At 37.0% G+C, this 23,924-nt stretch overlaps 2 protein-coding genes across 5 annotated transcripts in view; one reads left to right on the forward strand and one right to left on the reverse strand.

Moving 5' to 3' along the window:
* LOC139965013 (uncharacterized) overlaps positions 1-17,192 on the reverse strand; it is a 28,731-nt gene extending 11,539 nt beyond the window's left edge. For 3 of the 4 annotated variants that reach the window (XR_011792157.1, XM_071967168.1, XM_071967176.1), the window contains exons 1-16: positions 17,035-17,192; positions 16,606-16,914; positions 14,828-15,118; positions 14,025-14,276; positions 11,645-11,962; positions 9,958-10,248; positions 8,918-9,265; positions 7,540-7,818; positions 5,945-6,247; positions 4,850-4,957; positions 4,684-4,714; positions 3,488-3,552; positions 2,006-2,036; positions 1,666-1,736; positions 924-1,091; positions 272-382 (exon numbers count right to left, since the gene is read on the reverse strand). Coding sequence is in view for 3 of the 4 variants with exons in the window: in XM_071967168.1 (XP_071823269.1) it covers positions 272-382; positions 924-1,091; positions 1,666-1,736; positions 2,006-2,036; positions 3,488-3,552; positions 4,684-4,714; positions 4,850-4,957; positions 5,945-6,247; positions 7,540-7,818; positions 8,918-9,265; positions 9,958-10,248; positions 11,645-11,962; positions 14,025-14,276; positions 14,828-15,118; positions 16,606-16,914; positions 17,035-17,125 (3,067 nt within the window). In the remaining variant the exon portion in view is untranslated. Of the gene's footprint in view, positions 1-271; positions 383-923; positions 1,092-1,665; positions 1,737-2,005; positions 2,037-3,487; positions 3,553-4,683; positions 4,715-4,849; positions 4,958-5,944; positions 6,248-7,539; positions 7,819-8,917; positions 9,266-9,957; positions 10,249-11,644; positions 11,963-14,024; positions 14,277-14,827; positions 15,119-15,684; positions 16,405-16,605; positions 16,915-17,034 lie in introns of those variants that run through there. The other variant, XM_071967185.1, reaches the window with a different exon arrangement.
* Positions 17,193-19,582: 2,390 nt separating this feature from the next.
* LOC139958503 (membrane-associated tyrosine- and threonine-specific cdc2-inhibitory kinase-like) lies at positions 19,583-23,337 on the forward strand. Its single transcript, XM_071955608.1, has 5 exons — positions 19,583-19,982; positions 20,311-20,378; positions 20,971-21,189; positions 21,897-22,140; positions 22,387-23,337. The coding sequence occupies exons 2-5, from the start codon at positions 20,317-20,319 to the stop codon at positions 23,110-23,112; spliced, it is 1,251 nt and encodes a 416-aa protein (XP_071811709.1). The 5' UTR covers positions 19,583-19,982; positions 20,311-20,316; the 3' UTR covers positions 23,113-23,337.
* Positions 23,338-23,924: the final 587 nt, after the last annotated feature.

The following is a 23,924-nucleotide window of genomic DNA, read 5'->3' on the forward strand; positions in this document are numbered from 1 at the left end:
AGACTATTATTAATAAGTTGTCAGAATGGCTTAGTGACGATTGTCCAATCATGGACCCAAAACGTATTATTTGTTAGTGGACCAATGACATATAAAAGCACTCTTGCATGCAGTACCATTACAATTTGTAAAAAACAAAAAGCTAAATATTTCGACAATTTAATAACATATGGTAGTGTAGCTGAGACTTAATAACGGATAGGCCTACATCTCATAAGTAGACCACCAAGGACACAATGCATGTACGGTGTTTCCTGGAAGTATAATTTACCTCGTCGAAGGGATGTTCCGTACGTGGTCATTATGTATTGACTGTTTGGGATATCGATGAGAGTTTTAACAAACATATCCCATCGAAACTGGTCCTCAATAGGTGCTGCCTCTGATGGTTCAACAAACAGTGGTTTACAAAAACAAACAAAAAATGTTACGTTTACACTATTCTAACACGGCTGAATCACCGTGAGATATCGGAATCCTATCAGTTTTCAGAGTGAAAATGGCGGTTCTTTATCAAGAACACCAGAAACGTTGAAAATATTTTTTATACTTGCTTATTTTTAAAAAGCATTAACAACAATCACCGAGCAATATGTTTATAATCTTTCCGGTGATAAAATGTGTGAACATATATTAACATTGACAGCCCATTGGAACAATATGGGTGGGGGGGGGGGGGCTGAGGGGCAAGAAAATTTAATTGTTTGATTCCTATAGTTAGATATAATGGTTGGTGAGAAACCTACTATGTACCGTCCCTTTACTTTTAAAATATGATGATGCAGCCAATCTCCCCCTGTTCCTATACACATACCATTTTGACATTTCCGATAAATACGAGTTTATATATATATATATATATATATATATATATATATATATGTGTGTGTATATATATACGGCCATGAGAACATTTACTATACCTGAAACTGTCGTCAAGAAAATGCCGATTTTTTTTACCAGGTTTTGTTTGAATGTTCCAATCCATCGTTCGAGGAAGCTCCCGTGCTTGAGCTTCATTACAATGCATATCTGATTGAATGGTATCATGTTACTTCCGTAGATGTCACCAATGACCCTTGCGTAAACCCCTGTTGTATAGGGATGAATGAAACCTGTATTAGAAAATGGTACATACATTTTTGGATTGAGGGTGGGGCCACACGGGGCCTCCCCCTCCAACTTATACAGTTAGGGAAACACACGTTTTTGACAATAAACATTGTCGATTTAGAACGATAGGCACTACATCAGTCTTATCGCGAGCTGAATATCTGATATGTGTTTTACGTAATATGTTTAATTAGACAAAAAAGCTGTCGCTTGCGGGGTAACACAGAAAATGCTTACACTACAGTCAAGGCTATTGCTGTGACTGTGAAGTGATCATGTTTGTGAAATTTATGTTACTCTAACGTTTGTTGCTAATTGTTGGTATATTATTGTTTTATTAATAGGTTATTCAGCATGAACCCCCACAGTGGCTTGGCCCGCCTCCCCCCCCCCCCCACATGGTGGACATCTGGGTCTTTGGTAAATTACGCATAATTTTGCAGACTCCAGAGAATAATAGCATTTGGCATTTCGATAAGAGTTCAAATAGAATTAGGCAGTGATGTATTAGAATGCGAACCTGCTGAGTTCGTTAGCTACCTCAGTAATTACCTTCACTTTCGTCATTCTGTTTGCCAAGGAAAAGTTTCGATGATCTCATTTTGGAAAACTTTGAACGAGAACTGGATTGAAAGAGAAGTATATTTATAACAGTGTTTATATTTGAAATGAAACTTGAAAGAGATTGTTATGAAGCTAAGAAGCTTAAAGAATTTGACTCATTTCGTTACCGACTTCTAGCTTCTAGGTTCCTGATATACCCATATAAGACACAGAATCTATTCAAAACTCACAAAATGTAAAGAGAATTTGATCTAACCATTAAGTGTCCAATTGAAAAAAAAAGATTGGTTAAAAATAAGGTGATGTAAACATGTTATTTATACAGTACCTGTTTGAGAAAACAACCATTGATTTTCTCCCTGCAAGATAAATGGACCAAACTCATTTTGTTAAAATGTGATATTTTTTGTATAACTATATGACATGCAGTTTGAAAGGTACATATCTTCGGGTGGGTGAGTTAGTTCTTTTAAAGAATTTCCTTTTTCGCATAACAGATGAAGCATTGATCTCTTTGGCTATAGGCTTACATACAAGATATGACCAGACATGCCATAGGGAGCTGGTTAGGACCCTCTCGGATCCCCCAAGAAATATCTGAGGCTCCTATTTTCTGATCCACGTGGCCTAACTGAATTTCGAACACTGGTTATATGTCATTACAGCAATAAAACACCAACTGTATGCTACCGTGATGTCACTTCCTGAAGTTAATTTCCGAATCTAATTCATTTCGTCTGTTCTTGCTATGACATTTGACAAGGTACAGTAACTCTTCGGTTACTCACAGTCATAACTTTTCATCAACTACACATATAGAGATCATGTATATTAGGGCGTCGGAAGCTATTTGGGATTGGTACGGCAGTTCAGAGTGTGGCCGTCTATCATAAATATCGGGGGGACGGTTGGTAGGTCAAACTACGCTACGCGCTACTATGGTTGGCGCGTAGCGTAATGGGGATAATTTTGAAAAAATGTCTCCCAGATTGCAGGAAATGGCACTTCCCGAGCTTGAAAACAAGACCCCTGCCATGCCAGAGTAGTCACATTTTGCCTACTTGCTTGTTTCATTTCGGTTCTTTATTTTTTGCCACTTTTTTTTTTTAGTCCTACTTTTTTTTTCTTTCTTTTTTTCGCAGAGGATAATGGTCCGGCGTTCGCCGGACCTGCCGTACCGGCTCCGATGCCCCTAATATACACATAAGAAAGTCTATGTTTGTGTTCCAATTGTATTGTGTGTATCTTCCAGCAATACAATGTTTCTGTTTCAGTAGTATGTGTTTATGTTCCAATACTAGTATCAACCGCTACATACCGGCCATATATCACTTAAATATATATGATGTGTTAGTATGCTATCCATACAATTTATTGAGATTGTTTATTGTTAACCGTGCTACAAAAAGATATGGGATGCCATTTTAGAAATAGCATGTACAGACTAAAAATAAATAATGAAAATAAAATATTAAAATTAGCAAAGGCCTAAGATATCCAAAAGACAGTTCTTCATCAAAGGGACACATTTTATTTGCCAGTAGGGCACATTTGCTAGTTTGGTAAAAAGTGGTGGGGAAGGGGCCACGTGCCCAGGTGCCCCCCGGCATCTACCCCCTGGTAGTATGTCTATGTTCCAACAGTAGCATGTCTATGTTCCAACAGTAGTATGTCTATGTTCCAACAGTAGTATGTCTATGTTCCAACAGTAGTATGTTTTACTTTTAGCTGCAATTCTTCTTGAGTTAGTACATTATTCAGTATCATTATGTTATAACGTCATACGTTATATTATAAATGACCATCTTACACTCTGCTGCCTGAACCACTGCGTCTTCTTCGCGATGTCTTCGACGGACCTCCGACATCTCCATCCTTAAAAAAAAGATAATTTAATGTTTCAGTAAATAATTCAATAATTAAATTGTTTATAGAATGTTCACGTGTCACATTCTTAAGTTTAGTGTTCTGCCACATTTTCAATTCAATTTCTTTATTCCAGTATAAATTTACAAAATTTATAAAATGGACACATAATAAGGATACATAAAAGACGTAAAAATGTACAATCATGAAATCATGAACAAATAAGATATAAGATGGAGGATTAGAAGTTTGAAAGATTAAAAGGATTATAACAGAGATTCTAAGAACCCATTTTAAGTATAAATGATTGCTCTGTAGATAAAAGAGTTCTTAAAAAGCATAATTCTAAAAGTTGGCAAGATAGTAGGATTTCGTAGATTGTACTTGTTGGTTCTATTGCACAGAGAGATCAACTCGGAGTGAAGTGGGTGATCTTTAGAACTATGTATATTCTTAGCTAGTCTTATGAATTCATTTTTAGCATGATTACATCCTTGCGTAAAAATGTGTTTATCATGTAATAGGTACATCAAATACCGATCATCCGAATGAGGAGTGAAAATTTACGACTATAGACTAAACAAACGCATTCGTTTATAAACAGATCGATGTTAGGCAACAGAGAAAAATATTGATGTCATGGCAAAATTTGGGAATCGAAGCAGAATACTACATGAAAGTCTAATTGAAATTGTTACAAAATGTCAGACGCCTATTCGTGCTGTTTTCTTTACATTGGAACTATTATTTATAGTTTACATATGTTTATCTCAAAAATTCTCAAATGTTATAGATTTCCTTCATTCTACTAAATTGTGCAAAACGAACAGAAATATTTGTTTGCAATAATTATGACACTAGTGTAGGTTATAATTCGGGGTACAATGTTGGTAAGGTATACTGTATCACCAAATTTTCAATTATTTTAATAAGTATGAATATGAGTTTATATTTCGTCATTTATATAACAGGGTTTGACATCAGGAAATGAAGGCCAAAATATCATTTAAGTAGAACTTATAAAATATTAAATTAAAGTGAGTGATATTTGCTCGATGAATATTCCTTTAAACGTCGTTTTTAAATATTATTTCATATCATATGTTAATATCGAGATAAAATCCAAATCATTGAACATACCTGGTCGTCGATGGTGCATTTCCTCGTGTACCTGTTTCGCGAAATATCAAATGTATCAGTTTTATTTGCGTGAATTGCGGTAGTATACTTTGATATAAATAAATGAAAAATTTATGTAGATTGTGTGTATTAGTATAGGTTCAAAGTAAGAAAAGAAAATGCTCACGTGTGGCCTTTCTCCGGCAGGAAACGAGAATTAATGTAACTACAAATATAACGAGAATGACCGTAATTCCTGCATGAAGCAGATGTTGTGTGACATCGGGGAGAACCACTGACAAAGAGAACAAACGAATTCATTGTAGAAACAGATGACAATCGTATTAAAGTTTAAAGATGAAGAACGAAGCATTAGTTTAGTTTATTACGAATGGAAATATGGCAAAATGAAGGCTATGAAAGTTATAGAAGGGTGGTACATGTCTATAGTTGCCCCAGTTGACAACGAATATTATTCTGCTAAACAACATATCTACTGTCTCACTCCATCGTTTTTACCATCTGTAAATGTATTTCATTCCAACACAAAATACATAAATCAATACATTAAAATGCCACTTGTTAACAGATAAAGTGTAGCTTCATATGAAAGAATAGTTGTAGGGTGACTGGTAATGAAGACTTGGTGTAATATATATTAAAATAACGAGGACGTGATAGGCGGGACTTTGAATTAACTTCCAAGACGATATGCCAAACTCGCCTAATCTTTATAATCTAAAAATGCATGATCTTGAAACATTGACTTATTGTTAAACTGGTGATGTCAGCTTTATGTGTGTGATAATGTACGTGACGTCCACTTGGGATTGGCATTTTCAATAATAAAAAACCGTTATTCTGCATAGAGTTGATATAACTCTGTTCTTAATGTCTGCTAGCTTCAACCAGGTGACATTATAAAGATCGAAGAAGGCGCTAGCATGCAATGCGAGTAACGTTATATATACCAACGCAGAAATGGACTCATGAATAATTGTATCATGTAGCAATCGTTTATCTTTCATTAATCAATGAAACAGTCCATAAATTGATTGGTTGGTTGATTGATTACTAATTGATTGACTGTTTAATTGAGTGAACGGTTGATCTGTTTACAGATTGATTGATTGATACATAAATGGATTGATTGGTTGATCGTATCATTGGTTGATCAATCGATTGAATGGTTGATCGATTGATTGTTGTATATGATTGAACCTTCAATTCTTCTTACACGTTCACAGTCCCTGCATATAGATACAGACATTTCTTATCTTACATTTAATAAACACTGTTTCCTCTTTGGTTTCGTTAATTCCCTGGACAACACATGATATTTTCGTGTCTGTAATGGCTGGATTATAAGTCATCTCAGAGGTTAGTTGATGTAACTGCCCGCGAGATTCGTTTCTTGTCTTGATACCGTCTGCTACAGGTACACCATTGATCTCCCAGGTAATGGACTTAATCCAATCGGTGCTGTTTGCTGTACAAGCAAATGTGTAGGTAGATATGAGAAAGGCTTCAATAGTGCCAGGGTAAACACGATCCACTTCAGGCATCAGGAGGATATTTAAATCCACTTTAGATGGGTAAAAAAGAGTTTATTGAGTAAACCGTTAATATAGGTACATATTTTTCTCAGTAAGTCTATAATCTTACATATTTCGTACATAATAAACAATAGGGATTTGTGCGTGTGTGTTCACTTTCTCTTTAGAAAATAATCCTTTTCAACATTCTCAAGACACAAAATTTTAGATTCAAGATTACAAATATTAATCATTTCTATATTATGAACGTATTTGTGTGTCTGGTATATCAAATAAAGGGTAACAACACGATGGAGAAAAGTGAAACTCGGTGAACATTTCATATCAAAGACAATGAAATTAATATGGATACTATGGATAATATAATCTCTTTCTATATACAAGGAAGTATCGTGCAGTTTGATGTTTGATTGCTGTTTGTTGCAGAGTGTCGCGTGTACTTTAGGGTGAAAGGTAATGTAAGTGTATATTACAGCCGGTGTAATTACTATAGGTATATTATTCTCTTGAGTTCATCCACTCTTCGAACAAAGGCTTTTATATTCAAATAGGTTTATCAGACATAACGAAACAATCATTAAGGTTAATTGTTTAATTTCCATAGCAGTAATGTAGGCTCTTTTAGCCAGCGTGTATACTAAAAGTAGTAAATATCAAATTATAGTGTTTACATGTAAGTACTTAATCACCAACGCAGGGCAATCAAGGATATATTTTCATCCGGTCAACCGATTCAAATCACAAGTATACTTAAACGTCCTAGATTCAAATGACATAGTTGAATAAGCGGAAATCCGTATACTCCTACATGTTCAATTTATGCTTTCGTTTCATATGATGAAAAGAGCAAAGATTTGAGAATGCTTGCACGGTAGGTTTACAATATTGTACGCCGTCACATTGCTATATATTCAATAAATTTAACCCGCGTAAAATGTTGAATGTATGTATATTAGATCCTCCTGCAAGCAGGAACTCGCGAAGAAGCCATCATTGGCTTATCAAAGCCGCAAGCTGACCGAAGTTAGTCTCTTACATTCATATATAACGTCCATGATTATGAATTGTCAATTGTCAACAACTCTGTAACTGGACGACAGACATTAATCTTGGAGTGACTCGAACTCGGTACCTTATGATTGAATGGCACCGGCGTTAACCACTGAGCTAACACTCCTGTTCACGTGGAGTTTGAAGTCTTGCTATTGTTTCGATGAAAAATGCAAATGATATAATTTTATGATGTAATGGCACGTTTTACTTATATATAATTATGAATGATACATGCTAAAAAATGACTCACATATAAACTTTAACTTACCAACTACTTGAAGCAGTATTATTTTAACGTCTTCTAACCCATGATGGCAGATATATTTCCCATTGTTTTCAAGACTTACTCCGAAAATCGTCACGTTAATCTCTTCAGTATTGATAACCTCCGCTGACGTTGTGATGTTATATGTTTTCGTTGAATGATGAGAAGAGTGGTACGACCACCATAGATCTGTCGTTGCATTACTAACGGAACATGACATGTGTACGTCACTACCAAGGACCTCATATCTTTTAATGATCTCCGCGTCTACGTAAATCACATCTAGAGATGGAATTAAAGAATATCATTACATAGTGCTAATACACATACCAAACCTCGCTTTCTGCAAGAAGGTGGAATGTCACACATTCATGTATATATATATATATATATATATATATATATATATATATATATATATATATATATATATATATATATATATATATATATAACAATAAACGCTTACTATATATATATATATATATATATATATATATATATACATATATAGTAAGCGTTTATTGTTAACGGTCATTAACCAACCCGTCGTTAATATTGCCACTAACCCATTCTTTCATCCCTACTCAAGAATTTCTTTTCATTGCATTTGTTTCATGCTAAGTATTGTTTATATATTTAGGTTCGAGGCAGATGGACAAGCTATACATTTCCTTTTATCAGTTATAATAGTAAAGAACTTTAGACTCTCTGCTTTTACTTTTCTTTCCATTCTTTTCAAGGGGGAGACTGATCGCTCGGACAATTTGCCAATGTCCGATCGAGGGACCAGATCTCCAGGGCCCCTCGAGCTGTTAATCAAATCCGACATAATGAGTATACCCTCGCACACAAAGCTTGTTTCAATATTTTCACTACCCGTGTTATTATGCTTAACGAAGGTAAACTGTTAACAGCAAATAGAGAGAATACTTTGCAGACATGCAATTTAATATATAATGAGCATTGGCTGAGATCATGTGTAGTATCTGTTCCCTTTCGAGGGGAATGGTGATGGACACCCGACGATGATCACACAGCCTCGATGCAAGGGGACTGGGGTTGAGAGCGGATCATTAGTTCGGTAGTTTGGTTTTCGTGCCCAGGTTCTTTCCTGGGCGACTTTTCCTTAAAAAAAAGCATTAATAAAATGAAATTTAAATCCAATGGGCCTTATCCGTGTAAGACGAGTTGTATTCAGAAATGTTGACACTTCGTCTTAAGGTGGATGAGGGTCGAGGACCTTCCTTTTCTTATTTCTGGTTTTGCCACTGGTGAGGGGGGGGGGGGGGAGTGGGACAATGACGGCATCAAACAACTGGTCCAGTTGTCTGATGATTGCTCAAACGAATGAGGCTTAGAATGAAGAAAGTGATCTTACCATCTATTCTTGCTGTAGCACTAATACTACTACTACTCCTAGCTTCATCGGGATAACTGCTGCCCACACAGGTAAGAGATTTATCTCCCGGTTGAGGGTGATAAGTAAACGTGCTCTCGTAGTCATACAGGTCATCACGCATTTCATTGATATAGATCTCATGGTGACGAATATTACACTCTCCTGCATCATCTGCTGCATTAGTACCATTGACTCGACATGAAATATTGACGGGATGGTAAGTGCCGTACATTGTACAAGTTATTAGGTAGGACTTGTACCGATACAGTACCAGGCCATCCGCAGGTGAAGGTTTATTATCAAACGTAATCAGCATGTTTGTTGTCACTGTAAGTTTGAGGAGTAAAAAAATGATGCCTTTTCTATCTATGATCATTTATCTGAGTTTGCCTGCAAATTGTTGTTAAATTGATAAAATCTGATAAATGACCATATTTTGTCAGTTTGCAGCAAAATGTCGAATTCCTCACTGTATTATATTTTAATGGAATTTGTCATGTTGCAGAAAGCTATTGACAATTGATACTATATTTACCCCAAAACTCTTAACATTTTGACGGCACCTTAACGTCTCCACCATAGTTCCGACATTTTTTTTTAACTTCCATACTATAACCATGATTTCAAACTTGCAAATTATGATTTAAATTATGATTTATGAATTAAAACAGAACTAAGGGCAACCAGGACAAGAAGTCTGAGAGAAATACATCAGATTAATTATCGGTCTGGTTGAATACAAGCAGCAGCTTAAACATTCTCGAAAAGATAAAAAACGACGAATGTCTTTTTACAAACGAAGAGGGCATGCCACAGGTGCGTTCCCAACCCCCCTCTCCTTCCCACCTTCATTTTCCTTGTTTGAGAATGCCCTTTCGTGCTGTGGGAGACGTTAGCATTAACTGCTCCATTTTGCATATAATAGCAAAAGCCCCGTCAGGACGGTGTTCAATGAAACGGTCCCAAACCCGCTCTGCACCCCCATAGAAAGTTCTGCTCACGGACTATATGTAACCTACCATTTACAATAATCTTTGTTACGTGAGCTTGTTGATTCCAATTATAACATGTGTAGAAGCCCTGGTTTTTCATCGTAGCTGTGGTTATCGTCACGTGACTATCGTTCGCCTTAGCATCGTTGCTAAGCGCCACATTCGGTGGTAGATTAACACCTGGATAACCTAAACGTTGACTGAATTTCCACTTTAGGCATCCTTCCGCACCTTTTGTGAAATTATCTAACACAAGAGACAAATTTCCACCATACTTTACGTATTCTGTGGAAATATGACTCGGTATCGTGTGCGTAACTGCAAAGGAAGAGAAATGGAAACAAACCAGCGTTAGCCTGATTACATACTTGCATAGGTAGCTCTGTACGGTGTCGGTAATCCCTATACAATTATACAGCAGTAGGATACACAAGTTATACCTCTGTTAGAAATTGTTAGCACGATACACAGGTTAGCTCTACACAATTAGAAAGAGTTACCACGATACACAGGTTACCTCTTTACAATTATACAGAATTAGCACGATACAAAGGTTACCGGTACCTACAAGTTACCACTATATAAAAGTATAGAAACAGTTAGCACGATACAAAGGTTAGCTCTACACAATTAGAAAGAGTTACCACGATACACAGGTTACCGGTACCTACAAGTTACCACTATATACAAGTATAGGAACAGTTAGCACGATACAAAGGTTAGCTCTACACAATCAGAAAGAGTTACCACGATACACAGGTTACCGGTACCTACAAGTTACCACTATATACAAGTAGCAACAGTTAGCAGGATACAAAGGTTAGCTCTACACAATTAGAAAGAGTTACCATGCAGGTTATCTCTTTACAATTAGAAATAGTTAGCAGAATACATAGGTTACGTCAGTGTACGCAATTATGGAGAGCTAGCAGGATAATCATTACTTGACTATACATGATATTTAGATAAACTCTTGCAGTATCTATAGTTTAGCTCTATACATTAAGAAAGGTTAAGCTCTATATATTATTACAGAAATCTACTATAGAACAGCAAAGTGGACGCAGATAAGATTGGTTGCTATCACGTGTTGTTGGTTTCCTCCTACTTTTTGAAAGGATGTCTTTGAGCACAAATATGTTTTTGATATGTGATTGATCGTTAACACGACTGTTATAAGTACATGTTGTATTTCTGTACCTGCACCACTTTTATGTGTTGAGAAATGACCCTTAAATAAGTGAAGTTTATCGATAAAAGTGACTGGACTATTTAGTCTAATACTGAGACTATTTAGATGAGTTCCTCAGATGCAAGACAATATTCAATGAGACAATAGAGGACTTTTATATGTACTCTCACATGAATTGTTAACAAAGTAGTACAAATGTTTAAAGAGTAAATAGTGTTTAATGCCATCCAATGATGTTGATTCAATGAATTTAACAGAACATTTTTGGTTCAGTTATAAAAAAAATTATTAAAAGACTGGAGTAAAATTATCATAAGAAGGAAAAAATGCAATGTGAAGCAGACGTCATCATCGATTTAGCATTAAAGGAGCATACCAAGGATTAAAATATTTTACTTTCTTCTTTTTCTTGGACTACAATATATCGATACTACAATTCTACCTGAAGTCATCCTTGACCTACTGGATTACCAAGTTCTTAAAATTGCGAGTAATATTCCAATGATTAAGTCATATTCATACCTATGATAGCCGATGATTCATTTTCTAACTTTCCCCTGGAATTGATATGGCATGAGAGAACTCGGTCTCCTATTGACGGGGTATAATATGCTTCAATGTGGTATTCGTGCGTGTCGGGATATAGTAGGCTTCTATTCATCGATGATGTAATTATTCCCTCCATACGGCGCTCGTTAATTTCTAAGCCTATCGTTGCTGGCTTTCTAACATCAGACGCCTCACAAACCACTTTATATAGCGTGTCTGTACGGTATTCATCGGCGTACAATAATTGGTCAGTGTCATTCTCAAAAGTTTTGATAGTCAGAGTCGGAATAACTGAAGTTAAAACAAAGAAGGAAATGATATATTTATGGCGTGTCCTGAATATTAAGAAGTAAAACGTAATGTAGCGGATACACAAAGGAGAAAGCAGGCTAGAAAGTAAATAATGATAATAATTTAATAAAGGACAAAATATGTTTTGTCTTGTATACATGGTGGGTGCACATCACGAGAAGTACCTTAATTTGCACGGGGAGGGGAACCCCCGTGCCCCAGCCTGGTTACGGGAATGAGGAAGATACTGGACTGATCGATTACGGGGTAGGGGTGGTCAGTTAGACTATCACAAACATCAATACAGCAGTATCATGTTGGACAGCGAAGTTTATAAAACAGAAGCTAACAGAATGAAAAATTTGAAAATATACAACAGTTCAATTATATGAAAGCTGATTAAAGTAGTTGCAAATGAAATTGAAACGTTTCATCATTTTTACCTTAATTTTATGATACATTAATCAAAAGAAGCCTAACTGATACATAGCTTTGAATTATAAAGACAATATTACAATGCTGATAAATTTTCCTTCTAGCCATATAGCAAGTTTCTGCTAATAATTACTTTCATTTTTATTTCATTTTTTTGAGATTGAAAAGGGGATGTTCAACCCTCACCTGGATCAGCAAATATCTATAGCCTTGAGGTACATAGAGGAATGGGGACGATCATGGGCGGCGATCCTGGGGGGGGGGGATGGGGGGGGGATATATCCCCCATGAAAATGGGTGGAGGGGATGTAATACACCATATCCTCCCCACCAAATGCCAGGAATAAGAATATTTTCATGCCTTCATTTATGCATCATCGTGAATGTACGGCTCTTTTTAGCTTCATTTCTCGCCTATACCATAAACGCAGTGCGATCTTTTCAAATAAACCGTCTTTATAAAGCAAGAATAGTTGACTGTAGGCTTCATTGGCCCTATAACAACAAAATGTATTATTGCGCCCACGGTATTGATATAGTACATATATGCACCCTCATAGTATTCATATAGGCCCTATAGTAGGCCTACACACGTACATGTTCCCTCGAACAGCTGAGAATCTCATGTTACCAGGGTAATGCTTAATTAGGGGCGTCGGAGCGGTTCGCCGGACCAATATTCACGGCGCAAAAAAAAAAAGTAGCACTAAGAAGAAAAAAAGGCAAAAAATAAAGAACCAAAATGAAAACATACTTCAAAATGTGTTTCAGAAGATTAATCGGGTACAAAAACAGACAAGGGAGAATGCACAGAAGAAAAGCTCGGGAAGTGCCATTTCCTGCAATCTGGGAGGCATTTTTTCAAAATTTTCTCCATTACGCTACGCGCCAACCAATGGTGGCGCGTAGCGTAGTTTGACCTTCCAAACGTCCCCCACCCCCCGATAATTATGGTAGATGGCCACACTCTGATCTTCCGTACCAATCCCAAATAGCTTCCGACGCCCCTGTTAATACACGTACGTTTCACCTGGATGCCCTATAGCAATCGGTACCTAGGAATGTAACTATGTGTAATTGTGTATTGCATGTTTAAGCCTATAATAGCCTGCATGAGGCCATTTTCTTCATCGAATAATATAAAGAGCTCTCGAACATTCTAACGTAGCGCCTGAAACAAGATTGACAGGGGCAATTTTCCCAAAATAACACCCGAAATTAAAAAAAAAGTATTTTGGATCCTGATTATGAGATATTTTGGACATGAAATCCCTATTTTAAAGTTGGGTATATGCCGCTTGGAAACCTCGGGAAGTGCCGTTTCCGGCCATCTAGAGGGTGTGTAAATCCCAAAATTTTCTTGTACGCTTCGCGCCAACTCATGGTGGCGCTACGCTTAGATAGTCAACAAGGTCATATCCCCCCCCCCCCCCACTCGGAAGTACGGATCGCCGCCCATGGGGACGATTGGATTAACGAAATAATCGTTTTCGAGACGTGATTAAAGTGAAAAGGGTCGATTTTTTTGTGTGGGCTATAATCCAAACAAAAATTAATTGTAAGCTGTTTTTTTTTCTTTTTTTTCTTCTTTTTATTCCTGCGCATCAGATTATTATTAAGACTTCACCTTGAACTTGGAGGCTGATTATCTCGACTTCATCATTACCCCTCAGACACGTATAGTGGTTATTCTCATTCGAAAAGAGAGCGTTACTGATCGTGAACGTCTTATCTCCGTTAAGTAGTTCTACGTTGAACTCATGTGGATTCACCCAGAATGAGAAAGTCGTTGCGTTTAAAATCGGTTCACAGTGTAAGGTTACACTTTCATTATAGCCAACCGTTTGATAATCAAGTTTACCTACGCTCTCAGAAATGTCTGCAATAGCAAAGAGAGAGAGATATATTTATATAGAGAGAGAGAAAGTAGAGAGAGTAGAAAAACTATAAAAAAAAAGAGTACATTAACAAAATGATATAAGCATGCGCAGTAACCGTCATGTCCATGGACGCAACCATTATCTTTGTAGGGGGGAGGGAGGGCTAAGATATCATGTCGTCCCGAGGAGGGTTGTAAACGGGGGGGGCTCTCCCCTCCCCCTTTGAAATAAATCGGGGTGAAATGGAGGGTGCTAAGAAATTTAAAATGGTGCACGGCTATAACTTCCAAGTTTCGAAACAATTGTGGAAGAATTTTCGACCGTGTAGATTGAAACGCCTTAACATGTTATACATTTGTCTACTCGTGTTCTGTACACTAGGAATTTAGGTAATAATCTGTTTTGCCAGTGAGGAGAGGGGTGAATATCCCCAACCCCTCCGCCCCACTGATTTTATTCTGCGGGGACTAATTAGGCACCACCCCCCCCCCCAGCCTAGAAGTATATACATGGTTGCGTCCCCGTTAGTTTGTCTATACGTGTTACTTACTATGAATTTCTTCGCTGGCGTAAACAAAACTACCATCGGCTTGTCCATGAACCAGGCATGTAAGGTTAGTGTCACCAGGCTCTGGGCGGTACAACATAATACTCTGGGTTAAAATACCATGTTCTCGGACATCGGTCGTGGAACGTTGGACAGCATCGAAAGTTTGGTTGTTCTTGAGCCAAGTCACCGTAACATTATGACTCGATCCTGTGGCCATACAGCCAACTTCATAACTTCTCGAGGTGTACAAACTGGAAGACGGAAGGCCTATAATTGTCACATTCGGTAAAACTGAAGAAAAAACAAAATTTGACCAAAATGACAATGCAAAGTAATATGCATGCTTCAGTTTAATCTTTGTACTGTGGTGTTGGCAAGCCATGATCGATTAATCAATTTATTTACTAAATCGACGTATATTGTATCGTGTGGTTTTATAAGTTTTTGCTTCCACAAGCTAGTGCGCGGTTGGAGCCCTGCAGCACAAAAAGTGAATCCGACCAACCCTCGCCAGTAATAAGTTTGTTACTAAATCAACGTATATTGTACGTAACATAATAAAACATTTCAATGTGTAAAAGTAAGTTGGCCTGACGTTTCGATCCTAGCAGGATCTTCTTCAAAGGCTAAATGGCAAGTAACAGTGACAGAAGGGACAAAAACACACACAGAATACAGACAGGTTAATGAGCATGGTGAACACAAAGAGATAGATGTGAGGGGGTTATAGTTGACAAGGGATGGAGGGAAGAAAAAAAGGAATCAACAGGGGAAGAAATGATAAAAATTAAAAGAAAAACTGAAACACAAGAATACAAATACAAGTACAAATACAGAGTAGATAAGGAGGATCTGACCCGAAAGGATACAGTAACAGAGCAGCTGAAAAAAAAAACTGTTAGCAAACTGCGTATCCACTAGAGAGCCTGTGTAAGAGAATGTGTAAAAGTAAGTTGGCCTGACGTTTCGATCCTAGCAGGATCTTCTTCAAAGGCTAAATGACAAGTAACAGTAACAGTAGGGACAAAAACACGCACAGAATACAGACAGATAAATGAGCATGGTGAACACAAAGAGATAGATGTAAGGGGATTAGTATTTCATTAGGGATTAGTAAGGGGATTAGTATTAACATTTCAATGTGAGACGTTACTTTTGCACTTTGTTTGCACTACGGACGCTGACGCTGAGTTTTCCACTAGCAGTCTGGATTTTTTGCTTCTTTATGACAGGTGTTACATTGATTGCATTATTTGCCTACAAGACCTGGAATGGATTACTACCAGCTGCCTTTGACAATTTTTTAACCAGTAACAGAGATGTACATAATCATAGCACGAGGCATGCTAATCATGCCCACTATAATCTCTACAATACCACCATTGGAACTTTAAGCCTACAAAACCGTGCAACAAAAACATGGAATCTTCTAACGAACGATTTAAAGAGTAAAAAGTCAGTCACGTCCTTTAAGAAGTGGTTTTGTAAGGAAATAATAGCTAGTTACTGACTAAAACTAAATAATACCTGTATGTAATTACTATATATATATATATTAAACATTTAATTTGTACTTATATTTATGTTTATGTATTTATACACATATTTATATATTTTTCTTTTCTTTTCTTTTCTTTCTTCAGGGAGTCTTCCACATTGTTAAGCTTTTAAGCTTTATGGAAGACTTCCCTTCACTTTGTACTTTTGTGGCAAAACAATAATAAATAAAATAGAATTGCCACAGGATTATCCCTTTCAAAATACTCCTTTTAACGTACCTTCGATAGCAAGCTGAATGCTCCTACCCGGCGTACAATTATACAGACCACTGTTTATGTCATTAGCATGGTAAATGAACAGTTTCCCCGTTTCTAAGAGTTCAACGTTATGGTATTCAACTGGTATATAACTCGTTCCTCCATTTGCAAATAGGAATTGAACAGGTTTGTCACTCTGACCATGCAGGAATCCTCGAAACCAAATTTGTATCGTCTGGTTTTGTAAGCTTTTGAGTCCACAAGTCAGTGTGCGGTTGGACCCCCGCAGCACAACTACTGACTCCGACAAACCATCGGCAGTAGTACTATCTATATTTGAATCAGAAAATAAAAAGGGGGAAATATATATATATTACGAGTAGTTGTTACGTCGAGTAGCGAAAAAAAAAGAAGTTTTAAACATATACATAGCAACAACAAAAACCTTACCAGTTGTGAAGACGAGTTGTAAACAAACTCCAAGTAACGGATACAGCAACATTTTCGTTAAGTGATGGAAACACCGATACAGTGTTGGCATTTTCTGTCATTAATTTGAAGTAGGAAGCATACATAGCGTATTTAAAGTGATCATGCATTAGAAAGTGAAAGCTTGTCATGTGTGAGTGTGTATATATGTGTGTGTGCATGTTACATTTTCGTGTCAAAAACTCCTTGCCGATTTTCGTTCAAGTTGGTAGTATTGTGCCTCATAAAGGGAACACAGAGGTCAAAGCTCAACTGCATATCATTTTGTTTTTTTGTTTACTATAACTTAATTTAAAGAGGAAACATTGAATTGACACTTATAACCTTCACACGCATAATGCATATATATCAAGGAACCCCTTTTGGGTACTTTAACACTTCTAAAATTTTGTAAAACCAAAAAGCCTAAATGCCGCCTCTATTTTCGACTGCCATGACTTTTCAACCAACCAACCAACAGCCATTTTTCTCAAAATGTGTTCAATTCCGTTCTCTACTTTGGGGATATTCGTCGAACAAGCATAGCTATGCACATGCGCAACAAACATAGCTTAGCAGGTCAAGTCGTTGCCAAATTAGGCATATAAACTATAATGGACATTTTAAGCATCCGTATACAGACATCTATTATTCCGATTATATTCCATTTTAATGACATTGTTTCTTCCATTTATATCATAGGTTTCAATACAAATGTATTTATCTGATCATTTAATGGCTACTCAATGGTCTTCTATTTATAAATGAAATAGTATTTAAGAAAAATCAACAACTCTTTTTCTCGTACATTTTCACGTTAGGCTCTCCCGTACACAGTGAACAGTCGAAGATAACATTAGGTTCAAATATTGTCAAACAGTACCCCACAAGTCCATCTCAAACGTATACACATACAAACCGGTTTCTATGGTGTCCTATATATGCCATAGTAGTTAATGAAAGCCGACATTGTCATTTTGAGTTGGTTTTTCCACTATAATGTTTTATTATTTAGTAAATGATTGTTCTTTTAGTTTTAGGTTGATTTCTGTGTTTCGTTGTTGGTGTCTTACACAGGGGAAAACTCTGTAGATTGTGAGCTCAAAACATCCATTGGGTTATACCGTGAGTCAAAATGTGAGCGAGGGGCGAGGGGCGAGGGGCGAGGGGCGAGGGGCGAGGGGCGAGGGGCGAGGGGCGAGGGGCGAGGGGCGAGGGGCGAGGGGCGAGGGGCGAGGGGCGAGGGGCGAGGGGCGAGGGGTGAGGGGCGAGGGGCGTGGTGTTGAGTAAATTGTCTGTTGAGTGTCAAAGTACACCTTAAACCAGTCCGCGATTTTTGGGGGGGGGTGGGGGGGTTGTTCCGCACTTACTTTTTGTAGTCCTGTTCAAAAATGTAAACCGAAATAGGTGGAACTAACTTCAAACTCAAAATTGAGAACATCACCAAACCTTAAATATGAAGAGTTCCATACTATCAACGAGACCAGAGGCAAAAATATATTTAACAAAAATATGATTACCTTCCCGAAGCCATTTAGAGTAAAATAAATATCATTAAAATTGTATACAATTCAAAATACATTTAATATGGAGAAAGATCTACTTCAACTTAATTAAATTTCCACACAATTAATTAACAAAAAAGAATCTATATTTTGTCATTTTAATGGGTCTACAGACTAGGTCCAATGACACACCGTAGGGTTCAACTACTATCTTACTTTATATGTCTGAAGAATAATAATGATAGTAATAATATGAATACGAACGAAATGATAAATCGGGTTTATGATGTGCTAGAATGCCCTATTTTTGTTACTGTTATTTAGAGGGCTATATGGGAATCATGCTTCGTGGCGAAAATTCATATGACATTGAAATAATAATCCAAAACTATATTACAGTGCCGAGGGCGCTAGATACTTGTCCTAATTACTGACAGTGAAGTCATACTGTCATTTGATTGCCGTATAGATGGACTATTTGTTTCGTGCATCATAAATAAGGTACATCGTAACTTTAAATAAATTGACATATAACGTTATGATTCTAAGGCCATTTCTCCCTTCATCTCTATACCTAGTTAGAAACACTATTTCCCTGCCATTATACAAATTAACATCTAAATAGTGCATGGGTTCATATTTTATGCTACTACTACGGTTCCTTCTCCGTACTAGCCAAACCTATCAGAAATACGGAAAACCAGTTTAACAAAATGAACAGACAAGTCATATAAAAAGAATACCAATGCGTATATGCGCAAGTTGGTTTCTTCATTGAGTGTACACGAACGCACTGAATTAAATTATATAGTCAAAAGCGTTCACCTGCAGACGCGCGCGTGCAATGTTTGTATGTAAGAAGTATAGGAGCCATCATCCTAGAACCTTCGGCGCTATGCGCATCAAATGCGTATCACATTTGCGTGCGCTTCTCTATGGGCGTCTTGACTGAAAGAACAACGCTTCCAATCCCAATACTTAATGTTATATCAATATGCAAACGCGCGTGTTTATATATTCTTGATCAAAATAGATTCACACATTTTAAATGCGCTAAACATTAACTTACCTGTTATAATGTTTAACTTTGATATATACTTTCATATGACAGAACGGAGACTTAGGGGCCGATCTATTTGTAATTATATTTAACGCTTCTCTTCGGAAATCAAATCATGTTTTATCTTGAAGATTTATTAGAATGGACATTCCTCGGTGCGCCAATGGATCAGTATTACGTAATAATTAAATGCAGTCAGCTCCACACTGGAGTGACCCATTGTTTCACCATAATGGAAGCTAACCATGGACCATGTTTACATCTAGTGATGTCAACATTACTTTACATTGCGAACAAAGCGATTTGTTTATCGAGAAACTACTTTCATCTTTTACGAGATTCCTTCATCTTCTTGGATAATATTGGTAAGTTGAACTCCCTCTTTCTTAGAAGTTTCATTTCGAATTTGAAGACAATAGTTATCGTCCTGTATAAAGTTTAGATGTAGAATAAAAAGGGGAAAATTTACCTCCATAAATGTAGCTTGGCATCCGGTATGTTGACAGTGGTATATGGTAAGGTAGGGAGGTACGTTATCTTATATTAAGTGCAAAGAAGTAAATATCTCATGTGCGCAACTTTGGTAAGCTTTCGTCTGTCATAATAGAATAATAAAGTAACATCACGTTTGCTTACACCCGATCATAATCATAATGCTCAGGTACTCACATATTCCCTGTTTATCGTTTTCAGTTTATCATGGGAAGAAAACTTTTCAGAAGAAGACAAGTGAAGAACAAGCAGAACCGCCAACGAGGAAGGTACGTGATAACTCTTTATATTATTCTAGTGATTTGTTTCAGTAATTCGACCGTTGATAATGACGTCATCATATCAAATCTTAAGAGGAGCAGGGGAGGAGGTAGAAGGGTTTGTTTACCTCGAATTATGAAAATCTCTTAATCTACCGATATGACTAGAACGTTCGCCAAATTAGAATTACATGTAAAAGAATGATCTTTAACCAACCACCCTCTGCTTCCCCTTAGAGCATTATAGCCTGCGAGATACAAACAAGGAAATTACAATCTTCAAAAGTTACAATTTTTGTTGTGAAAATTGCTACTTTGACCTAAGCCTATCCTATACGCATGATCACATAATTATATATGTAATAATGTATATATTCTGTAGTAAATTGTACAATTCATTAGTTTAGTAGATCTTGGTGAAATTGGACTTTAAATAACTCAACCTGATTGTGAATCACTTAAAGGACTTTTTATGACCATCTCTTTTCTAAAGTTATACAATTTTAAGTTTAGGCATAAGGTAAAGTTGCAACTCTTTTCAAACTAATTTCAACCTGAGGAAAACAATATATTTTTGAAGATACATATTTAACTTCCACAGACGTTCAACTTTGAACAAGATCTTCTGGTGGTTCGCTTGTTTGAGGTCTTCAGACCAAGACGGTACCTCCACTGATGTATCCCAGAATGCATCTACCATTGACTCATACACGTCATCTGGAGGTTCCTGCTCTGTCAGTGATAGTGAAATTATCCACGCCGATCATCCAAGTGACGTCACTATCTCAATTGACGATCCCTGCACGGGATCCTATCTAAGGTATGTAATAGTCGTATTTATTTTAAATCTAAAGGAGCTTTGTTTCCAAAGGATGAACCACATGACTAACCTCCTCCACCTCCCAACCACCACCCCACCCCAACCCCAACCACTCCCACGTAACTTCTATCCTTCCTATAAACTAGAAAAGCCGTCATTTCCTTTTTAGCATTCGAAACATTAGATGTAAGATCCAATTTAAAGTATAACATTGATACTAATTTCCTCAGAATAAATAACCACTGATGGTCAAAACAGAGACAACGTTGGCATAATAGATATGTTTAATGAACTAAAGGCATTGATTTAGGACAATTATAGGCTAGGTTTGAATAATCGTTTAATATATAAAGATGTTTTTTACTTCATTGTACTGAAGGAAACGTTGTTTTGAATGTGTTAACAATAATATCACGCTATTTGTAAACCATCTGTCGTTGCATAACAACTTGCGCTGAATGGGTATAAGTGAGGAACAGGAGGTAAGGGAAGCGGCAAATTTTCAACAGAATATGAAAGGTTAACCTGTTTTTAAGGTCACCTTTGGTAACGTGATTGTACGAATATGATGATTTTTTCCCCCTTTTGACCACCTCAACCAACTGAATGGTGAATTCACGAAGAATTCATGCTGTATATGGTCAAATACGTCCTGCAAAGTTATCTTTCAAATAGCTATACACTGAGAATTGTTTATTACTCCTCAGCTCACAAGACACTAAATCCAGTGATGAGCTTCACGTATCCTCTGTATGTGAGAGGATGGGACTTTCTAATATTCCCTACATCCCTCCTGGAGATCTGGAAGAGGTTGAGGATGAGTGGGGTATGCCCATCTTTCTAGGAGGAGGTGGTAATGGGGCTGTACAACTGATGAGAATCAAATCAACTCAAGTACTTTGTGCAGTCAAGACTCAGTACAAACATCTCAATGAAAAAACTGCCGGTCAGGTAAATAAACCATATAACTCATTTACATTATAATTAAATTTGTAGTTATGATATACGTAAATTTGACATTTCAACATATATTTTATTTTTATATTTTATATTAGCTTGATAATGACTTTACGGAATATCAGTTAAAACTCTATTATGATTGCAGAAAGAATTTGATAGAAATTTGTTTTTTGGGGAGTTTGTTTAGCATTTTGTGGCTTTCACATTTGTATGGTATTATTTTCATCACTTTTTCAGAACTTTGCAAGCGAGGTGAGAGTTTTGAAAGCATTACAAGGCTTGGAGTGCATTCCAACATTTTTCGGCGTCACTTTGCCACAAGACGATGGACCTTTTCCCGCCATAGTGCAAGAGTTCGTCAGAAACGGTCAATCGTACACTGCAACGTCACTCTATGATGCCACAGAAAAGTGTCTTATCACAAAAGATAATTATTTACAGGTGGCGATGGATATCTGTTTGGCTCTGAGGGACATGCACTCCAGATATTGGTTGCATTGTGACATCAAATCGGACAACATTATGTTGCAGACATCGAGTGTCGCAGACGACACTGAGGACCTATGGGATGACGTCGACAGCGTTGCATCATGGGAACCAACTCAGGACATATATCCTACTGAGTCAAATCCAAACTTCAAAATTAAATTGATTGATTTTGGTTTGACATTAAACATGAATGATCAAAAACAATATTTACAATTCACCGACGAAAGACAGGCCGAGGTGAGGAAGAACTCCATTCATGTTGCACCGGAAGTAATCACAGGTCAAAGGCCATTCAGCAAAGCTTCTGATGTATTTTCCATCGGCCGCGTCCTGAAAGACCTGAGTGTCGTCGGAGACGACTTTCTGTTGCGTCTTGGAGATCAATGTATGAAACCTAATCCAGATGAAAGACCAAAACTGGATGACGTCAAGGACATTATAAATGTCAGGATACAGAGTGTGAAGATACCTTAATGTTACAATGATGAACTTTAATCATGTGAACGATGGTTACTAAACTGAAAGCCGAAAATCATGACAAAACATCTTTTAAGACATATTTTAATTACTAACACTGATGATATATCATGTAATTTGTATTTTCTTGGTAAAAGTGCATTTTTTATATTTTTTTTTCGCATATTGCGCGAAAATACACCTTTTTATATTTTGACACGTGCAATAATAAATTTAAGTTAAGAGAAAACATTTAAAAATCTTTTCGTAATGTCATTTTTGCTCTTATTGAATTATGTATATGTTTACCATCTACTTTGGGAAGAAGTACACAAACTATACTCTATAAGACCATTCACGATGAATTAGCTTACCTACGGTTGATGACGTCATTGGAAATATGTTAGCATATAGAGTAACCAGGTACCATGACGGGTTGTACAGATTAACTTCAGTTATAAGGTTTATGTTTTCAGTGAAGTCGGAAATAAATTCTTCAATTCGTGGCTTTGTTCATAACGGTAACACATGAGTGGGCCAAGTAAAATACAGTGAAAGCAAAAACGTTCACGCACACCCATCCCGTACTTACTCAAACATGCAAACGCACAACGCAAAAAACGAGAACTTATATCGCTGAGGTTGAACGCCTGCTAACGGCAAGTAAAAATTATGCCACTTTCTCGTGGTACACAGCATCTGGTTTAACACTATTGTATCATCTACCGGTATACAGGCGCGGATCAAGGGGTGCAGTTGTTTTCACCCCTCCCTCCATCCTTTTCAACCCTACACCAAAATTTTAAGTTGTTATAAACAAAACCTTGAGT

This window comes from Apostichopus japonicus, chromosome 3 (assembly GCF_037975245.1).
Source record: "Apostichopus japonicus isolate 1M-3 chromosome 3, ASM3797524v1, whole genome shotgun sequence".
NCBI lineage: Eukaryota > Metazoa > Echinodermata > Holothuroidea > Aspidochirotida > Stichopodidae > Apostichopus > Apostichopus japonicus.

Coding starts and splice junctions, on each gene's coding strand:
- LOC139958503 (XM_071955608.1), top strand. CDS start 20,317: ATGGGAAGAAAACTTTTCAGAAGAAGACAAGTGAAGAACAAGCAGAAC. Junction 20,379..20,970: donor CAGAACCGCCAACGAGGAAG/GTACGTGATAAC, acceptor TAACTTCCACAG/ACGTTCAACTTTGAACAAGA. Junction 22,141..22,386: donor ATGAAAAAACTGCCGGTCAG/GTAAATAAACCA, acceptor TCACTTTTTCAG/AACTTTGCAAGCGAGGTGAG.